Below are 20,999 nucleotides of genomic sequence, written 5' to 3' on the forward strand. Positions count from 1 at the left end.
GGAGAAGTACTCCAGATATAGCAAACTGACCCTAGGCTGAGACAGGAGGGGTCAGGAGACACTGTGGCCCCATCCGAGGACACCCCCGGACAGGGCCAAACAGGAAGGATATAACCCCACCTACTTTGCCAAAGCACAGCCCCCACACCACTAGAGGGATATCTTCAACCACCAACTTACCATCCAGAGACAAGGCTGAGTATAGCCCACAAAGATCTCCGCCACGGCACAACCCAAGGGGGGGCGCCAACCCAGACAGGATGACCACATCAGTGAATCAACCCACTCAGGTGACGCACCCCTTCCAGTGAAGGTATGAGAGAGCCCCAGTAAGCCAGTGACTCAGCCCCTATAATAGGGTTAGAGGCAGAGAATCCCAGTGGAAAGAGGGGAACCGGCCAGGCAGAGACAGCAAGGGCGGTTCGTTGCTCCAGAGCCTTTCCGTTCACCTCCTGGGCCAGACTACACTCAATCATATGACCCACTGAAGAGATGAGTCTTCAGTAAAGACTTAAAGGTTGAGACCGAGTTTGCGTCTCTGACATGGATAGGCAGACGGTTCCATAAAAATGGAGCTCTATAGGAGAAAGCCTTGCCTCCAGCTGTTTGCTTAGAAATTCTAGGGACAATTAGGAGGCCTGCGTCTTGTGACCGTAGCGTACGTGTAGGTATGTACGGCAGGACCAAATCAGAGAGATAGGTAGGAGCAAGCCCATGTAATGCTTTGTAGGTTAGCAGTAAAACCTTGAAATCAGCCCTTGCTTTGACAGGAAGCCAGTGTAGGGAGGCTAGCACTAATTTTTGCAATGTTACATCTCTTCAAGCGTCATAACATGACATCTCATGCGTCTGCGTTCATGACCAGAGAGCTAAGCAGACTGATGTCCACCCTTGTTGTGACTCGTCACCAGGTCTGGCTCGCCTAAGCATTTCTGACGCCGACCCCCACCATTCTCAGGGATCAGAATGACCCCTGAAAGCTTGCACCCTCAACCAGGAGATCACATCTCTCCTTGGTAAGGGTGCGATCACAAGATTATAAGCATCAGAACAGCAAGATGGCTTTTACTCAACCTATTTCCTGGTTCCAAAGAAAGATCGAGGCTTCTGTCCAGTTCTGGATTTAAAAAGCTTCAATGTTTTCCAAAAAGTACTACCCAGCAATGGTTCACGTCCCTGGACTTACTATCACATTCCGGTGTTACCGGAACACAGGCGTTTTCTGCGGTTCGCATTCCAGGGCTAGTGATACCAGTTTCCAGGATTACCCTTCGGTCTCTCCCTGGCTCCTCGTGTCTTCACAAGATGCGTGAGCGCAGCCTTGAGCTCCCTCCACCTACAAGGGATCAAGATCCTTCCTTACCTCAACGACTGTCTCATCTGGGCCCCCTTTCGCGAGTGTGCAGCCGAGGGAACAGCGCTGACTCTGAACCAAGTTATCTGAACCAAAGTGGCATGCCTACCACTTTGAAGATGCCCATTCTTCAAGGTAAAGCTGCTCCAGCTCCTTCAAGTTGGTTGGGTTCTGCTGGTGTAAAGCAATCTTTAAGTCACACCACAGATTGTCAATTGGCTTGAGGCCATTTCAATACATTTAAATGTTTCCCCTTAAACCCCTTGAGTGTTGCTTTAGCAATATGCTTAGGGTCATTGTCATGCTGGAAGGTGAACCTCCGTCCCGGTCTCAAATTTCTGTAAGACTGAAACAGGTTTCCCTCAATAATTTCCCTGTATTTAGTGGTATCCATCATTCCTTCAATTTTGACCATTTTCCCAGTCCCTGCCGATGAACAACATCAGCAAAGCATGATGCTGCCAACACCATGCTTCCCTGTGGGGATGGTGTTCTCGGGGTGATGAGAGGTGTTGGGTTTGCACCAGACATAGCATTTTCCTTGATGGCCAAAAAGCTACATTTTAGTCTCATCTGACCAGAGTACCATCTTCCATATGTTTGGGGAGTCTCCCACATGCCTTTTGGCGAACACCAAATGTGTTTGCTTATTTTGTTCTTTAAGCAATGGCTTTTTTCTGGCCACTCTTCCATAAAGCCCATCTCTGTGGATTGTATGGTGTAAAGTGGTCCTATGGACAGATACTCCAATCTCCACTGTGGAGTTTTGCAGCTCCTTCAGGGTTATCTTTGGTCTCTTTGTTGCCTCTCTGATCAATGCCCTCCTTGCCTGGTCAGTGAGTTTTGGTGCGCGGCCCTCTCTTGGCAGGTTTGTTGTGGTGCCATATTCTTTACATTTTTTAATAATGGATTTAATGGTGCTCTGTGGGATGTTCAAAGTTTCAGATATTTTTTTATAACCCAACCCTGATCTGTACTACTCCACAACTCGTCCCTGACCTGTTTGGAGAGCTCCTTGGTCTTGCTTGGTGCCGCCTGCTTGGTGCTTCCCCTTGCCTAGTGGTGTTGCATACTCTGGGGCCTTTCAGAACAGGTGTATACATACTGAGATCATGTGACAGATCATGTGACTCTTAGATTGCACACAGCTGGACTTTATTTAACTGACTATGTGACTTCTGAAGGTAATTGGTTGCACCATATCTTATTTAGGGGCTTCATAGCAAAGGGGTGAATAAATATGCACGCACCACTTTTCCGTTTTTTATTTTATTTTTAAAAAAAAATTTCACTTCACCAATTTGGACTATTTTGTGTATGTCCATTACATGAAATCCAAATAAAAATTCAATAAAATTACAGGTTGTAATGCAACAAAATAGGAAAAAGGGGGATGAATGCTTTTGCAAGGCATTGTACATCAACAGTGTTCCACATCAACCATCAAGGGGGAATGTATGGTCCCTGCAGGTGGCCCAACAACTCTTGATATGGGCCCTACCACATCTGGCCTTCCTATGAGCCATTCATCTCCCAGGTCAGGTGGACGAGGTGGCAGACCTTTTGTCGCAAGTAGTGATGATATGGCAGAGGTTTGGAACAGCACATGTGGACCTGTTCGCCATAGCGAAAACATCCTACTGCTCCCTCTGGTTCTCCAGGGCATGGATGCCTTAGCCCACACATGGCCAGGGCCTTCTGTATGCTTTCCCTCTGTGATATATCGCTCTACCAGAAGTGTCCTGGGCTGCGACCAGAAGTGTCCTGGGAGGCGTCCCCCTGAATGAGATATGCGCTGCTGCTATCTGGTCGTCGCCCTGCACGGTCTCAAGATTTTACAAGGTCAACGTCACATCCTTCCACACCATGGGCTCTGCCATTCTTCCAGTGGCACTGGTGCATTAGTAGTGCTATTCCTTGTGCCCTTGTTGGTATGATTCATCCGTACTTTCAACCGTACTTAGGGTCTGAAAGGTATGAAGTAGAATGGAAGTTTAGAATATAACTATGGTTCTATGAATACCTGGAAGACCGTCAGTACTTTCCTGTCTCTCTGAATCTTTTGGTCAAGAAGATCCACTGAGACAGTGCGTGGTTTGACGTACAGTTTTATATGAACTGGGGGGGCAGGTCCTCCCATGCTGTCACGTCACCTCCGTGACTTTGTTGTTATTATTACTTGACCTGTGCGGAATGCGAGGGATATAATCCATCATTTCAACTGTACTGACGGTCTTCCAGGTATTCGTGGAACCATAGTTACATTCGTAACTTCCGCTACTAACGTAATTAGAACAGTAAAAATAAATGTTTTGTCATACCCATGGTATGCGGTCTGATATAGCCAACCAGCATTCCGGGCTTGAACCACCCAGTTTATAATGCACTTTAATCCCAGGTGGATCTAATCCTGGATGCTTATCGCATTCATTCTGGTGTATATTCCACAAGTTACCACCGGCAAAAGCTATGACGTTGAAATGCCTATTTACTCTGTTCCATCTCACTGCTCAATCCACTGCATCCTCAGCCCAGCCAGGCAATTTATAGACTTGATCTCCACTATAAAAAGCATCTTGACATTATCTCCCATTTCTTTTTGATTGTCAAAAGCAGAGATTTTGTTGGAGGAAGTTATAGTTGAAATTATTAATTATGTATACATTTAAATTAGAACCATTTATTTTAATACTATTATGTTATGGTATGAAATGTATGGGTTATTGGTTAAGCTGTTACTGAAAATGTAAGTAAAACGAATTAATTGTCTGTACCTTGCGGGTTTAAGGGAGGGGGATGGCATATATCTTTTCAGACAGATAAGAATGTTTGTTTGATGTTAAATTAGTGGAGAAAAGTATATATTTTAGACAGATTGGAATGTTTGTTTTATGAGCGGAGTAGAAGACAATTTCCAGACCTGAAGACACACACTATTGTGTGGATCGGAGAGGGTGTGAGAAACTGATGACGTCATTTTAGGTTCTCTTTAAAATGTAATGTTCTTTGTATTTTGGGTCAGTACTCATCAAGAATAAATGCTGAACTTTTTTTTAAGACTGGTCTCGATCTATTTCATGCAAAATGATAAATTTACAACTTATTATGAAATAGAGAGAGTGAATTTGGTTTTGGCTACAAAACATATAGGAATTTAGAATTCCTCTAACAGATTTGTATAAACCTAGCTGTCTATTTCAATATTGAAATTCCATCTCCAGATGTCCCATAGTAATGAACGTTTAAGGAGTCGGGACGAGACAGACAGGCAGGCAACGTTTCTCAGTCAGTCGAAATAATGAATCAGCTGGGGTCATTTTTATGGATATATATACAACGAAATGTCAATAGAAAACGAAATGCAGCTAGAAATGCAGCTAGTTTGCTGTCTTTCCAGATTCAATTTGAAGTGATTGTGTTAGATATGCTGTTGGCTAGCTCCTCTGAACAATGGGGTCCTGACGACAGAGTACATTTTCTATGCCAGGCGAAATCGTTCATTAGCTCATTGTTATGGATCTATCCAAAAAATTGTCACTAGAAAACTGATTAAACAAACACAAATGCAGCTACCTTGCTGTTATTCTGGCTGCACTGTTTGACGTTACTGTAAGTTAGTTGGCTAGCTAGCAAGCAAGGGATAAGAACGTTGCCAGCCAGTATGGCAATGGAACATTTAGAACGAACTACTGGGTCGCGTCCATAGCTCCAGAACAAAAAGACTAAATGACTGGGTCGCGAATCTGGCAAACAAACTGATAGATGAACGGGTTGCAACCCTAGATTTGTATCAGGACTATATCTTGTGGAAGGATGAAATAGTATGAATAAATTAATAAAAATAAAGTTTAATGAAAATATGTCAATCATTATTTCAATATGTCGGTAACCCGTTGTATAAAAGTGTTAATACCCTCTAAGCCGGTGTTTATATTGGCATGGTTTTCCAGGCCCGAGACGACCCGTGCCAATATATCCTCAGAACACTAGCTTTTTGGGCATTGTCACTTAAGTATATCCTGGGCATGATAGGACGTAACAATGGGAATTCAAAACCACCCGTTGAATAATAGCTAGTAAGCTCATAGTCCGTGTTGGTATTAGATAGAACGTCGCGGCCTCGCCAACCTGTGAGGGAAAACAACCTGTGGTTATCTAGGCTACCCCATTGGCTCACAGCAAAAACTTCATATTTTTCAAACAAAATGTTCTTGTTGTTTTAGTAAATTACAAAACTACATTTAAGAAAAGTACATGTCTAAAGATTGCATTTCAACATTGTCTGCTCCAGAGCGTTTTCACTACTTTGAATTTCTTTCATAACAGCACTAGCAGCCACGTGAGTGAATGCAAGCTACCTACTGACCGGAACATTAAGCTAGCCAAGACCAGCAACACAAATTAACAGACTATACAGCTACAAGTAGTGAGTGATGTTACAAACAAACTATACCTAACAGGTTAAATGGTAATTGCAGTGACATCTGTTGCACAGACAGCTTCTCCCACTCTCATTTAGGCCAGAATTGATGGGGAAAAGTTGCTAAATCCTATTAAAACCACTGGTGGTAAAACCAAGGCAGCCTGAAAAGTAGGCGGATTTGTCGTTTTTTTTTAAACCAAAACTTGACAGGCCTGAAAACTCGCTAAATACAGAAACAAAGTTGCTAAATTGGCAACACTGTGCTTAATGTAAATCACTCCTATGCCTAGGGTATAAGGGCAGTGTGTTTCTGTTTCATATTTTATTGTTTGCATTGTTTAACAGTGTAATGTCAGCATATGGCTGTTGATGCAGAAACCTATTGTGGCTGTGGTCAGCTGTCTGAACCATGGACACACACATACACACACACAGCCCTTCACAGAGTTAGGCATACATTTCAGTACTTCTCTCTGCCTTACCATCCGTTTTAATTTGTTTACTCGGAGTGGGGAATGAGAAGTGGAGGCGAGGTAAGGTGGGGTAAGAGATCGAGGGGTCAGGCGATGCTCTGATGGATGACCTTTGGCTCACCTGTTAGCCTGTGCTCTCTACCTTCTGTTCCACAGCACCAAATGCAATCCGTGGGTTTATTTGTATACATTATTACCTTCATATGGTACCATTGTTTAGTCCAAGATATTTTTCAAAGTGTTTCCACCTTCATTCATGCAGCACAATGAGAGTCAGTAGAGTACAGTATATAGGGAACAGTCACTGACTAGATATGTCTTCATGTAAAATGTGGGATTTTGATTTACACATGTTTGAGTTGTCAACTAATGTGAATTTCAACATGAAATCAGCAAAAAATTGCACCCTGTCATTGGATTTAGGTTCAAAGTTAGGTGAAAAAATATGAAATTCCCTTAGAAATCAAATCAAATTTTATTTGTCTCATGCTTTGTAAACAAAAGGTGTAGACTAACAGTGAAATGCTTACATATGGGCCCTTCCCAACAATGCAGAGAGAAAGAAAATAGAGAAATAATCGAAAAGTAAGACACGTAATATTAAATGTAATAGTAGATACACAATGAGTAAAGATAACTTGGCTATATACAAGGGATACCAGTATTGAGTCAATGTGCAGGGGTACGAGGTAATTGAGGTCGATGATGTACATATAACTAGGAGTAAAGTGACCGTTAATAAACAGAAGCAGCATATGTGGCAAGTCAAAAAATATAGTGCAAAAAGAGTCTATGCAGATAGTCCGCGTAGCTATTTGGTTAACTATTAAACATAGTATTTAGAAGTCTTACGGCTTGGGAGGTAGAAGCTATTCAGGGTCTTGTTGGTTCCAGACTTGGTTCCAGACAGGGTCCTGTTGGTTCCAGTGCATCGGCACTGCTTACTGTGCGGTAGCAGAGAGAACAGTCTATGACTTGGTTGGCTGGAGTCTTTGACAATTTTTAGGGGCTTCCTCGGACACCGCCTAGAATAGAGGTCCTGGATGGCCTCCCGAGTGGCGCAGTATCGCAGTGCTAGCTGTGCCACTAGAGATTCTGGGTCTGAGTCCAGGCTCTGTCGCAGCCAGCCGTGACCGGGAGACACATTGCACGGCGCAGAATTGGCCCTGCGTCGTCTGGGTTAGGGGAGGGTTTGGCCAATGGGATGTCCTTGTACCATCGCGCACTAGTGACTCCTGTGGCGGGCCAGGCGCAGTGCACGCTGACATGGTCGCCAGGTGCACAGTGTTTCCTCCGGTGTTTCCTGGCTTCCGGGTTAAGTGGGCATTGTGTCAAGAAGCAGTGCGGCTTGGTTGGGTTGTGTTTCGGAGGACGCGCGGCTCTCAACCTTCACCTGTCCCAAGTCTGTATGGGAGTTGCAGCGATGAGACAAGACTGTAACTACCAATTGGATACCACGAAATTGACGATAAAAAGAGGTCCTGAATGGCAGGGAGCTCGGCCCCATTGATGTACAGGGCTGTACGCACTACCTTCTGTAGCACCTTGGGGTTGGATGGCAAGCTGTTGCCATACCAAGCGGTGATGGAGCCAGTCAAGATGCTCTCAAAGGTGCAGTTACTTAAAGTTACTTAACTTTTTAAGGATCTGAGGGCCCATGCCAAATCTTTTCAGCCTCCTGAAGGGGGAGAGGCGCTATTGTGCCCTCTTCACAATTGTGTTGGTGTGTGTGGACCAGTGGTGTAAAGAACTTAAGTCAAAAATATTTTAAAAGTACTACTTCAGTAGTTGTTTGGGTTATCTGTACTTTTACTTTTTCTTTACTATTTTCCTAAAGACAAAAAATAAAATAGTGCCGTCTGGTTTGCTTTTTACATTATTTATACTTTTACTTTTGATACTAAAGTATATTTAAAACCAAATACTTTTAAAAACGTTTTCTCAAGTACTATTTTACTGGGTGACTTTCACTTTTACTTGAGTCATTTTCTATGAAGGTATCTTTACTTTCACTCAAGTATGACAATACGGTACTTTTTCCACCACTGTTGTGGACAATGATAGATCCTTAGTGATGTGGACACTGAGGAACTTGAAGCTCCCGACCCGCTCCACTACAGCCCTATCGATGTGAATGGGGGCGTGCTCCCCTCCGTTTCCTTTAGTTCACAATCAACTCCTTTGTCTTGCTAATGTTGAGGGAGAAGTTGTTTTTCTGGCATCACACTGTCTTTTCTCTGACAGTCTCCTCCTCCTCCTCATCGTCATTGGTGATCAGGTCAACCACCATCATCGGCAAACTTAATGATGGAATCCTGCAAAGCCATGCAGTCATAGGTAAAACAGGAGTACAGGAGGGGACTAAACAGTACCCCTGAGGGGCCCCCATGTTGAGGGTCAGCATGGCGGATGTGTTGTTGCCTACCCTCACCACCTGTGGGGGGGCCTGTCAGGAAGTCCTTTGCTTAGTGATGAGCTTGGAGGGCACTATGGTGTTGAACGCTGAGATGTAGCTAATGAACAGAATTCTCACATAGGTGTTCCTCTTGTCCAAGTGGGCAGAGCAGTGCTGAGTGTAATAGAGCAGTGTTTCAAATCAAACTTTTTGTCACATTCGCCAAATACAACTGGTGTAGACCTTAAGGTGAAATGTAAATTACAAGCCCTTAACCAACAGTGCAGTTCAAGAAGAGTTAAGAAAATATTTACTAAATAAACTAAAGTTTTTTAAAAAATTAAAGAAAAGTAACACAAGATATTTTCACGAGGTATTCCACCTCAGGCGAGCAATACCTCGAGACTTTAATATTTAAAATATTTGACATGGCGCACCATCAGTTATTGACAAATAGACACAGACCCGCCCCTCGTCTTACCAGACTTCACCACCCAGCTCTATATTATCTGTGTCGTTATTCAAGGACATCTCAGTGAAACTTAAGATATTACCGTAATTTTTTTCTTCCCTTTGTAATCTGTGATAGCAAGCTCTGCCAGATCCGACAAGCATCAGAGCCGGTGTAGTAGGATTAGTCCTGTATTCGATCTTAGTCCTGCTTTGCCTGTTTGATGATACGTCGGAGGGCATCGCGGAATTTCTTATCAGTGTCTCGATTAGCGTGGCGCTCCTTGAAAGCAGAAGCTCTAGCCTTTAGTTCAGTGAGGATGTTTCCTGTAATCCATTGCTTCTGGTTGGGATATGTACGTAAGGTCACTATTGGGACAAAGTCATTGTTGTGCTTATTAATGAAGCCGGTGACTGATGTGGTAAACTCCTCAATGCCATTGGAATAACATAGAGACACACACCTCCTCCCTTGAGCTTACCTGACATTGCCGTTCTGTCCTGCCGATGAATAGCTAAAATAGCTTGATGTATATTATCCATGCCCTTGTTCCACCACTGTCCCGTTGTTGTCCAGTGATTATGCATTTGCCAATAGAATGGAGGGTAGAGGCGGTTTATGTACTCACCGATGTAGTTTCGTCAGGGTGCCCGTAAATTGGCCTCTCTTATGCAAGTGTTTCCTTTTCTGTGTTTCTGGGATTAGGGCCTTTCCAGGGTGAGCAGTATGTCCTGCTCCTCCGACTCGTTGAAGTAGAATTCTTCATCCAAATCGAGGTTAGTGATCACTGTTTTGATGTTCAGAAGCTCTTTTCGGTCATAGCGGATACATTATGTACCAAAGAAATTCATATCAGCGCAGAAAAAACACTAAAAATAGCAGAATTGGTCAGTAGCCTGTACAATGAATGCTATCCAATGCAGCTCCATTACTCATATGTTGAAGACGTTTGGCAAATTCAATCAGTTTTCTATGATGATTCAATGGCAACACATACAAAAATGTGTTGAAATGACGTGGAAAAAGCATTGATTCAACCAATTTTAGCCTACTGGGCTGTGTTTTTGGGGGGAAACATGTGGGTCTGGACAGATAAGAGAAAGCAGTGATAGTTGTGCTAAAGCTACCATGCAGAGCTTATTCCGTTAGTGTTTTGTTCTGGTCCTATGGACCGCTCCAATGCCCTGGGCACCATCACACGAGGATAATAGAGACCTGGCTAAACCATGAGACCTGGCTAAACCCAACCAGAGACAGATGTCCCCTGTCAGCAGGCACTAGACAAAGGAATTGGCTTAAATTAATTTGCTATATTAGAATCATGATTTTTTTATCCCAACATTTTCATATTTTCAAAATATGTCCTGTTCTCTCCTCTCTTTAGAATGAAGTTTCCCAGAGGCTCCAGAATGGCACATCCTGTCCATTCCCCGGTATAGTGGCCCTCCTGCAGAGCTGTGCTTTCCACATGCAGAGACTTTGACAGCTCCATGGCATAGGCACATACTGGGTACAGACAGTAGCCTACACGAGAACAGAATCCTTATCTTTTAGCAGTCTCTCCCTCCCCCAAAATACTACCCTGTCTCCCAGGCCCCTCTCTCCCTCTCAGAGAGCCTCTCCCTGGAGCCATGCCCATCCTACTTAATGCCGACACCTCCTTCAGCTCCAAGCAGGAGCTCCTGGACCTCCAGAATGGCCCCATGGACCCATCCCTGGATACACCCAGCCCCTTGAACTCTCACGAGGATAGCCCAGTGGGCTCAGGCCCCGGCAGCCCGGCTGGAGAAGGCCCTGCTTGCCACCTCATCCTCACCAGGGCTTCTGCCCCTCTGCCTGGACAGCTTTATGGGGTTGAGGTGCCCGCAGAGACCCCCCTAGGCCTCAAATTCATCCCCACGGACTCAGAAGGGCTGTGTGGCTGGGGGGCCCTGACGCCCCGATCCATCCAGACCTTCAACACCCCTCGCTGGGTGCTCTTCTTCCTCTGTGTGGCTTCCTTCCTCCAGGGCATGATCATCAACGGCTTCATCAACACCGTGGTGACCTCCATAGAGAGGCGCTTTGACCTGCGTAGCTACCAGGCCGGGCTCATCGCCAGCTCCTACGACATCGCTGCCTGTGTGTGCCTGGCCTTTGTCAGTTACTTTGGTGGGACGGGGCACAAGCCTCGTTGGCTGGGCTGGGGGGTACTAGTCATGGCGTTAGGTTCTCTGGTGTTCGCCCTGCCACACTTCACCACTCCCCCATACCATGTCAGCATTCCTGAGCGGACAGGGGTGTGCACAGGGAACCGTACCAGCCCTTGCCATGATAGCGAGGGTGGGGGCCTGTCCAGCTACCGCTTTGTCTTCATGCTGGGCCAGTTCCTGCACGGGGTGGGAGCCACTCCCCTGTACACTCTGGGGGTCACCTACCTGGACGAGAATGTCAAGTCCAGCTATGCTCCAGTGTACATTGGTGAGTCACTAAGCACTGACTGTAGGACCATTGTTCTATCTAATCTTTTTTGGAACGTGTATTTTCTCAAGTGTACTTTTCAGATTTTATCTGGTGCATATATTTGTCATCCATCAGAGAATAGTTTTAATTGTGTTTAATAATGTTACAATATTTTATTTTAACGTAACTAAAAACACTAAATGTACTATCAAAGGAACTGTGAACTGTAGATGACTTACTTGATTTGCTTATGGTCTAAACCAGGGGTACTCAACTCTTACCCTATGATGTCCGTAGCCTGCTGGTTTTCTGTTCAACCTGATAATTAATTGCACCCACCTGGTGTCACCAGGTCTAAATCAGTCCCTGACTATAGGGGAACAATGAAAGTGGGGTTGAGTTTGAGGGGTCTAGACTTGCTTCATGCGACTCTTGAAGTGTGCTGCCAGTATTTGTGGCTGCTGTGATGACTGATATCCTGTGTGATCTATAACCCTGTGGTCACTTCTCCTTTAGGTGTGTCCACAGAATGACCCACGCTGCACAGAAGCAGTAACCAGGATGCTGTGAGACTTGTCAGACAAGTTATAATGACAGAAAACTAGTCAGGATGAGAGCAGAGCCTGCTTCGCTGATGTAATAGGTGAATAGATTAGACCTTTGAGAATTCACATATTGGAGAAAGACTCAGTAAAAAAAAGCGGTCTTAGATGTGAAAGTTAGGGTTATATCTTATGGCTCGGAAAGGCAGTATTTAACTCTAAAACAATAACAGACTGTTACATCCCTGTTGATTGAGCTCGATTGTAGTTGAAAGTTGTTGAAATTGGATGTGTGCGACGTTATGTCTCCACTTGAGGTTCAGCAGACAAGCCACAGAAACCCCCGCCACATCTGACGTTCCCTATTCACCTACCATCAAGGAGGATCAATGTCACACCCAGAATGAGGCCTACAATTTTGACCTTTTCAGGTTCCCTTAGACTTCCCATCTTTCCATTCAGCAGTTTCACCACAGACATGAATAATATGCCCTTGAATTGGAACTCTCCCCCGCTCTCCTAATTTCAAAGGCAACAGAGGCAATCTCCACCTTGTTGACCCCAGCGAGGATTCAGTGAACGCGCTCTGTTTCTGCGATCTTATCTATCACATTTAAACAACACATCAAAGCAGGAACATTTAGGTATTTTTACTCCGTTGAAAGGAAGTAGGAAGTCCCTAACTGATGCACGCAGCTCTCCTCTCGTCTCTGTTTCCTCAGGGATCTTCTATACAGCAGCCATCGTGGGTCCAGCAGCAGGGTACCTTCTAGGAGGACACTTTCTCAACATCTACACAGAGGTTCACATGACGTGAGTACCTCAGTTGTTCTGTCTCCACCTACCATACACCTGGACTAACCTCAGGGAGTTAGCCACTTAAGGTAGCTGTACTTACCGTTTCTAGATCAGTTAGACCCATAGACTGTATAAAAATGGTTCACCTTAAAATTGGAGATGGCAGCAGAGCAAAATCTTTCTACAGATAAAGAATATTGCCATCTAGTGGCCATTTGTAGTGTAACCTTTGCTCAAATCCCCCCCCCCCCAAAAAAGCTCTCAACTTAATTATTGCCCCTAGCACACTCTTTCTCCCTCTTTTGTCTCTTTCTCATCTTCTTCATTCCTTCTTCTGTGCCCCTTCCCTGTGTGTAGAACGGAGCTGACTCCAGAGAACCCTCTGTGGGTGGGGGCCTGGTGGATTGGCTTCCTTGCAGGAGGGGCAGCAGCGCTGGTCATCGCCCTGCCCATCCTGGGCTACCCACGCCAACTACCAGGTTACTTACCAATTTATTGTCACTTCACCCGCACCACAGAGCACTAAACAATCAACATGAATATCTCTATTTTCCCCCTTCTCTCTCTAGGCTCTCAGAAGTATGTGGCCATGCGTGTATCTGAGGCTCACCAGCTGAAAGACGGCAGTCAGGCCAGTGCATCAGACCCTCAGTTTGGGAAGTCAGTGAAGGACATGCCTAGGTAGGTGACCATACACTCTAGGACACTAGAGGGACCACCAGAAAGCCCTACACTCTTACTTCATAACTCTCACACAGATATACGACATACATACAATAGTGTAATCCCTCCATGCATAGCTACAGTGTTTATTATGTGTCCTGAAACCCACTTGAGCTCAGAAAGCCAGCTGGTTCTCCATGGCAACAGGGGATTACTGAGAGAAAACAGGACAGTGATTACATCGTATAACATGGTAGTAAAGTATTTATTTTCACTGTGGCTATCTTTTCCAGGGTCAGGGATGGACCTTTAATTAAGAAGATAAGGTCTTACTAAAGAGAACTCTCTTGCGCTCTCTCTCTCTCACTCGCTCTCTCTCTTTCCAGGTCAGTGTTGCTCCTGCTGAAGAACCCTCCCTTCCTCTTCCTGTGTCTGGCGGGGGCCACGGAGGCCACCCTCATCGCTGGCATGTCCACCTTTGGCCCAAAGTTCCTGGAGTCTCAGTTCAGCTTGAGTGCATCTGAGGCAGCCACATGGTTCGGTGAGAGACTACTGAACCAGACAACTAACATTACCCCATACACAAACTTGCACTTATAGCACATTGTATATTTGAAACACCACTTACCCCCTCCACTATATTAGGACCCTACCTCATCTACCTCTCTTCTTTTAGTCACACTATTACCATTTAGCTAGTTATGCTTCCATCCTCTTCCATCCTCATCCATCCTCGTCCCTCACATACACATGGGTATTAACCTTCCCTTTCCTCCCACTAGGCTACATGGTGGTGCCCGCGGGCGGAGGTGGCACCTTCCTGGGCGGCTACATCGTGAAGAAGCTGAACCTACGTTGCCGTGGCATCATCCGTTTCTGCATGGTGTGTGCCCTCGTCAGTCTACTGGCCATATTCATCTTCCTCATCCACTGTCCCAATGTCCCTATGGCCGGGGTGACCGCTCCCTACCGCAGCAACCTGCCATCGGGTCATCAGTACAACAAGAAGTACAATGAACAGTACTATGAGCAAGCCAACAACCTCCGCAACAGGTAAACCCAGACTAGGCGCAATGAACAGACAGACCATCGGTGTCCTTTTATAAGGATTGTTTGACATTATTTCTGTAATGTTACATTATCATATGGTAAGGATATTTAGGTGAAAATCAGGACAAGCTCAACTGAATTGTGAAAATCTTAAGAAACTAAAAAAAAGCATACAGAGTAGCCCACAGTAAACAACACAAATGACTCAACATTAAAGCAGCACACATTAACACTGAGTTGATTACACATTAGTTGATGCCCTCTGGCTGTGGGATACTAATAAACAGAGAGGAAGCAGAGGGATTGTACAACCCACCAGGGGAGGAGAGGAGGGTATGCTGTTTGACAAGTATTTTACAGTCTAAAACTTTTAGTTTGTCAGCTGCATGTCTCTGCACAATGTGAAAGACAAGACATTCCCCCTCAAGGAAATGAATATATTTAGCTAGTCAACAACTAGACCAGCTCCTTATTGTCCTATGCCAGTTCCATTCCACGAAACGATCAACAGTTAGCCATGGTACAAGTCTGTTTAGGTTACATACCGCCGAATAGTTTTGCAATGACACAGAGTTTAAGGAGTGAAGCGTTAGCTAAACAGACTGGTTTGCAGGCTATTTAACATTGATAACACAGTAGAATAAATACTACTGCATACACAGCAACACATATTAATCATGGATGTCATAGAAAATAACCTTTCAACTCTATTTCTCTCTCCCTCTTTCAGCTCTTTGTTGGGGGGCAACCTGACGGTGGGGTGTAATGCAGATTGCCACTGTTTACGAGAGCTCTATAACCCGGTCTGTGGAGCCGACGGTGTGATGTATTACTCCCCATGCCATGCAGGATGCAGCACAATCAACCACACAGAGATCTCAACAGGCAGACGGGTAATGAACCAAACCTTCAGCAAAGATCTCACTTTGGTCAGAACTCAAATTGTAAAAACCGATGGGCAGGGTCTGTGTAACAGGTCTGTGTTAGATGGAGATGAATGAATGAAGATACATTCAAATACATTAGTTAAATTAGATACATTAGTTAATGAAGATGAATGATAGCCAGTATACATGTCACGCCCTGACCTTAGAGAGCCTTTTTTATTCTCTATTTGGTTAGGTCAGGGTGTGACTTGGGTGTGCAAATCTATGTGTTCTATTTCTTTGTTGGCCGGGTATGGTTCCCAATCAGAGGCAGCTGTCTATCGTTGTCTCTGATTGGGGATCATACTTAGGCAGCCTGTTTTCCACCTGAGTTTGTGGGATCTTGTTTTTGTACAGTTCCTGTGTAGCCTGCAGAACGATACGTTCGTTTATCTTTTTTTGTTGTTGTTGGTGTTCATCAAAATAGAGTAAGATGTACGCTTACCACGCTGCACCTTGGTCTCCATCTCTAAACAACCGTAACAATACAGTTGAAGTCAGAAGTTAACATACACCGTAGCCAAATACATTGAAACTCTGTTTTTCACAATTCCTGACATTTAATCATTGTAAAAATGTCCTGTTTTAGGTCAGTTAGGATCACCACTTTATTTTAATAATGTGAAATGTCAGAATAATAGTAGAGATAATTATTTACTTTAGCTTTTATTTCTTTCATCTTATTCCCATTGGGTCAGAAGTTTACATACACTCAATTAGTATTTGGTAGCATTGCCTTTAAATTGTTGAACTTGGGTCAAACATTTAGGGTAGCCTTCCACAAGCTTCCCACAATAAGTTGGGTGAATTTTGGCCCATTCCTCCCGACAGAGCTGGTGTAACTGAGTCAGGTTTGTAGGCCTCCTTGTGAGCACACGCATTTTCAGTTCTGCCCACAGATTTTAAAATAGGATTGAGGTCAGGGCTTTGTGATGACCACTCCAATACCTTGACTTTGTTGTCTTTAAGCCATTTTGCCACAACTTTGGAAGTATGCTTGGGGTCATTGTCCATTTGGAAGACCCATTTGCGACAAAGCTTTAACTTCCTGACGGATGTTTTGATGTTGCTTCAATATATCCACATAAATTTCACATCTCATGACGTCATCTATTTTGTGAAGTGCACCAGTCCCTCCTGCAGCAAAGCACCCCCACTACATGATGCTGCCACCCCCATGCTTCACGGTTGGGATGGTGTTCTTCGGGTTGCAAGCCTCCCCCTTTTTCTTCCAAACATAACAATGGTCATTATGACCAAACAGTTCTGTTTTTGTTTCACCAGACCAGAGGACATTTCTCCAAAGAGTACGATCTTTGTCCCCATGTGCAGTTTCAAACCGTAGTCTGGCTTTTGGAGCAGTGGCTTCTTCCTTGCTGAGCTGCCTTTCAGGTTATGTCGATATAGGACTCATTTTACTGTGGATATAGATATTTTTGTACCTGTTTCCTTCACAAGGTCCTTTGCTGTTGTTCTGGGATTGATTTGCACTTTTCGCACCAAAGTACGTTAATCTCTAAGAGACAGAACACATCTCCTTCCTGAGCGGTATGACGGCTGCGTGGTCCCATGGTGTTTATACTTGCATACGATTGTTTGTACAGATGAACATGGTACCTTCAGGCGTATGGAAATTGCTCCCAAGGATGAACCAGACTTGTGGAGGTCTACAATTGTTTTTCTGAGGCCTTGGCTGATTTCTTTTGATTTTCCCATGATTTCAATCAAAGAGGCACTGAGTTTGAAGGTAGGCCTTGAAATACATCCACAGATACACCTCCAATTGACTCAAATGATGTCAATTAGCCTATCAGAAGCTTCTAAAGCCATGACATAATTTTCTGGAATTTTCCAAGCTGTTTAAAGGCACAGTCAACTTAGTGTATGTAAACTTCTGACCCACTGGTATTGTGATACAGTGAAATAATCTGTCTGTAAACAATTGTTGGGAAAATGATCTGTGTCATGCACAAAGTAGATGTCCTAACCAACTTACCAAAACTGTAGTTTGTTAACAAGACATTTGTGGAGTGGTTGAAAAACGAGTCTTAATGACTCCAACCTCAGTGTATGTAAACTTCCGACTTCAACTGTAAGTGTTGACTTTGACTGACTGTCTCCTCTGTCTGGTGTGTCCCTGTGCAGGTGTACTCGGGCTGCAGCTGTGTGGTGGGTGGGAATGTGACATCGGGGCAGGAGGGCCTGGCATGGGATGGGAAATGCACCAGCTCCTGTAGCCACATGCCAGCCTTCCTCACCTTCCTCTTCATCATCATCTCCTTCACCTTCCTGTGTAGTATACCAGCCCTCACCGCTACCCTCAGGTGGGTACGGATCAGACAGACTAAAGAGAGGGAGAACTCAGTGGTATAATCCTGTTATAACAAGGCATGAGAGAGAAACCTGTGTGTGAACTCTGCCTCTAAACTGCTCTCCCCCTCCAGGTGTGTTCCAGACAACCAGAGGTCCTTTGGACTGGGGATCCAATGGATTGTGGTGCGAAGTCTAGGTACTGTATGCTCTTGCTGAATTTGATTTGATTAATGGCCTTGTAGCCTGACATTCCCAACAACAAGCATTATATGATGTGATATGTTCTTCCTGAAGGTGGGATCCCAGGCCCGATAGCATTTGGCTCTGTGATCGACATCTCATGCCTGCTGTGGGAGGACCAGTGTGGAGAGCAGGGCTCCTGCCATCTCTACCAGAACTCTGCCATGAGCCGCTACACCCTTATCGCTGGCATCATCTACAAGGTAACTTAAGGCCTACAAGTTGTCTGTGCTGTTATCTACGCCTGTTGCAGGTGGAGGATTATGTTCAAGGATTTTCTTTATACTCGTAACCATATCAAATGTTTGTTTAACTGAGAGAGAATTCTATTCTCCCTACTTTAACTGTAGTGCATGTCTCATTCCCTCCCTCTTTCTGTCAGGTTCTCGGCACGCTGTTCTTCCTGCTTGCCAGTGTTCTGTACAAGCCTCCTCCAGAGTCACCCCAGAGCAGCTGTGAGAGCACCGACCATGGGCCGGGGGACAGCGGGGGTGAGACGGGGGACCTCCCCATCAAGGACCTTCCACCAGAGATCATCGCCAATGTACACACCAGGTTATGATGACTTCAGACCCCACCCACCCTGCACTACAGTGTGTATCACCCCACATCTCACCGCACATGTATGTTGGTGTGTGTGGCGTACCACTGCTTCCCCCACCACTGCCAGCCCGTCTCATAGCCACTCCCAACACATAGACATATCACCCCAGGGCATGTCTCACCTACTGACCCCACGTTCATCCCATCGGCCTGCCCTCCACTGCCAGCCCACTGAACTTGGGGTGTGTGTGATGTGATGTGATGAAAGACTAGGGTCACAGATAGGGTCAGAGGATAATCTGACAAGTAGCTAAGAGGTTTCTCCTGATGGCCTTTGGGATTTAAACCAGTCCAAAATCGCAATTTTAAATGAAGATTTTGTTTTGTTTCCCAGTCGGGTCTAAAGGATGGGACATAGGGGCTGTTTGTATAGCTTATGTCATGCCATGAGTATGAAGCATTCCTTATGAGTGTTGAAAGAGGCATTTACACCCGTAAAACAACCCTGTTGTCTTGCCCTATCACAGATGCATCTTTTTTTTAATCTACACTGAAACAGAATTGAAATACAAAGACAAACAGAATTTTCATATCATATAAAAACTATAGACCAATAGTATTTAAAGGCACTTACTGTTATTATAACTATACCTATTGAAAAAAAAACACACATATATTTTAACAAATGGAAGAGCACACACCTATTTATGACAGCCTTTAGCACATGTATGATATTGAATGACCTGTAGCAGGCTGCCATTTAACAGAAGTGAAGACAAAACCCAAGAGGCCACTATCCACCAACTATTTTGTATGAAGGGGTAATACCAAGACCCTTTTTCACAACCAGACACATTGCTGCACTTTAAAACTAATCAGCTCTGATGAATTTAGACAATGGTATTATATGAGAGTTATTCTGGCAGTGTATGCCGGTTGAAAAAATTGTAGGAACAATGCACTAATGGAATGAGTTGCCATAAAAACAAGAACAACAAGCCTCTTATCCAAACCTACAAGTGTGCCAAAGTAGCATTGCCCCAATCTCTCTTCTGTTTTGTGATCTAGATCATTTATTTATGATGGAAATTAAAAGCACAGATTGCTCATATAGTCTTTCAATTTGTTGTTTTCCGCATGATTTGATATTGTCCAGACATATTTGTATAAAGATGCTGTAGTTAATGATTTACACTAGAAAAATGGACCCACAGAAGTTTACCATGACAAACAATCTCCCCTAAAACTACCCTGTTCAATAAAGTGTTAAAATATAGTCTTTGTTGTTTAATGTAACAGTAATGACACTTTACAACTTGTTGGTAATTTGCATTTCTCATGTTTTTGTTTTAAATGTATTCATTTGTTATGGACCCAAATGCCTCCAGATCAGCTCTCCACCATTCTCCAATTGGGGAGAGCGGGGCTTGACCGCCATTACAGAGTATGTGTAATCACAAACATTCCTAGTCTTATTGTTATGCCTCCTCACTCCCTAGCACTTCGTAAAATTAGACTTTTGGATTTTGTTTTGGTACTTTTGTAAATGAAATGGAAACTATGAATTTTATTAAAATGTTTCTTAAGATGTCCTGTTTTTTTTAAACAACAGGTGAACAATGGAATCATTTGTTTTGTTTAGATGTTTTATCGGTATTTGAAAGTATTGGATGTGTCTGCTCACTTCAAACTCTCTCGCATGTACCACGTACCAGTAAAAAGTTTGGACACAGCCACTCTTTACATGGTTTTTATTTATTTTTTTACTATTTTCTACTTTGTAGAATAATAGTGAAGACATCAAAACTATGAAATAACACATACGGAATCATGTAGTAACCAAAAAATGTTATATTTGATATTTTTCAAAGTAGCCACCCTTTGCCTCGATGACAACTTTGCACGCTCTTGGCATTCTCTCAACCAGCTTCATGAGGTAGTCACCTGGAATGCATTTCAATTAACAGGTGTACCTTGTTAAAAATTAATTTGTGGAATTACTTTCCTTAACACCTTTGAGCCAATCATTTGTGTTGTGACAAGGTAGAGGTGGTATACAGAAGATGGCTTTATTTGGTAAAAGACCAAGTCCATATTATGGCAAGAACAGCTCAAATAAGCAAAGAGAAACGACAGTCCATCAATACTTTAAGACATGAAGGTCAGTCAATACGGAACATTTCAAGAACTGAAAGTTTCTTCAAGTGCAGTCGCAAAAACCATCAAGGGCTATGATGAAACTGGCTCTCATGAGGACCGCCACAGGAAAGGAGTGACCTCTGCTGCAGAGGATAAGTTCATAAGAGTTACCAGCCTCAGAAATTGCAGTCCAAATACATTTTTTCACAGAGTTCAAGTGACATACACATCTCAACATCAACTGCTC

The 20,999-nt window shown here is 44.1% G+C and overlaps 1 protein-coding gene across 6 annotated transcripts in view; it reads left to right on the forward strand.

The window, feature by feature from the left end:
• Window positions 1-20,201, forward strand: part of LOC112215989 (solute carrier organic anion transporter family, member 4A1) — a 42,387-nt gene extending 22,186 nt beyond the window's left edge. For 4 of the 6 annotated variants that reach the window (XM_024375525.2, XM_042299407.1, XM_042299408.1 and 1 more), the window contains 12 exons: window positions 9,802-9,872; window positions 10,481-11,556; window positions 12,803-12,893; window positions 13,236-13,357; window positions 13,448-13,559; window positions 13,928-14,082; window positions 14,324-14,594; window positions 15,322-15,484; window positions 17,663-17,841; window positions 17,962-18,026; window positions 18,125-18,273; window positions 18,453-20,201. In XM_024375525.2, coding sequence (XP_024231293.1) covers window positions 10,728-11,556; window positions 12,803-12,893; window positions 13,236-13,357; window positions 13,448-13,559; window positions 13,928-14,082; window positions 14,324-14,594; window positions 15,322-15,484; window positions 17,663-17,841; window positions 17,962-18,026; window positions 18,125-18,273; window positions 18,453-18,632 — 2,316 coding nt within the window. In that variant the 5' untranslated portion in view covers window positions 9,802-9,872; window positions 10,481-10,727 and the 3' untranslated portion in view covers window positions 18,633-20,201. The remainder of the gene's footprint in view (window positions 1-9,801; window positions 9,873-10,480; window positions 11,557-12,802; window positions 12,894-13,235; window positions 13,358-13,447; window positions 13,560-13,927; window positions 14,083-14,323; window positions 14,595-15,321; window positions 15,485-17,662; window positions 17,842-17,961; window positions 18,027-18,124; window positions 18,274-18,452) is intronic. The other 2 variants (XM_024375528.2, XM_024375527.2) reach the window with 1 other exon arrangement.
• Window positions 20,202-20,999: the final 798 nt, after the last annotated feature.

Source organism: Oncorhynchus tshawytscha, linkage group LG16, assembly GCF_018296145.1.
Source record: "Oncorhynchus tshawytscha isolate Ot180627B linkage group LG16, Otsh_v2.0, whole genome shotgun sequence".
In the NCBI taxonomy this organism is placed as follows: domain Eukaryota; kingdom Metazoa; phylum Chordata; class Actinopteri; order Salmoniformes; family Salmonidae; genus Oncorhynchus; species Oncorhynchus tshawytscha.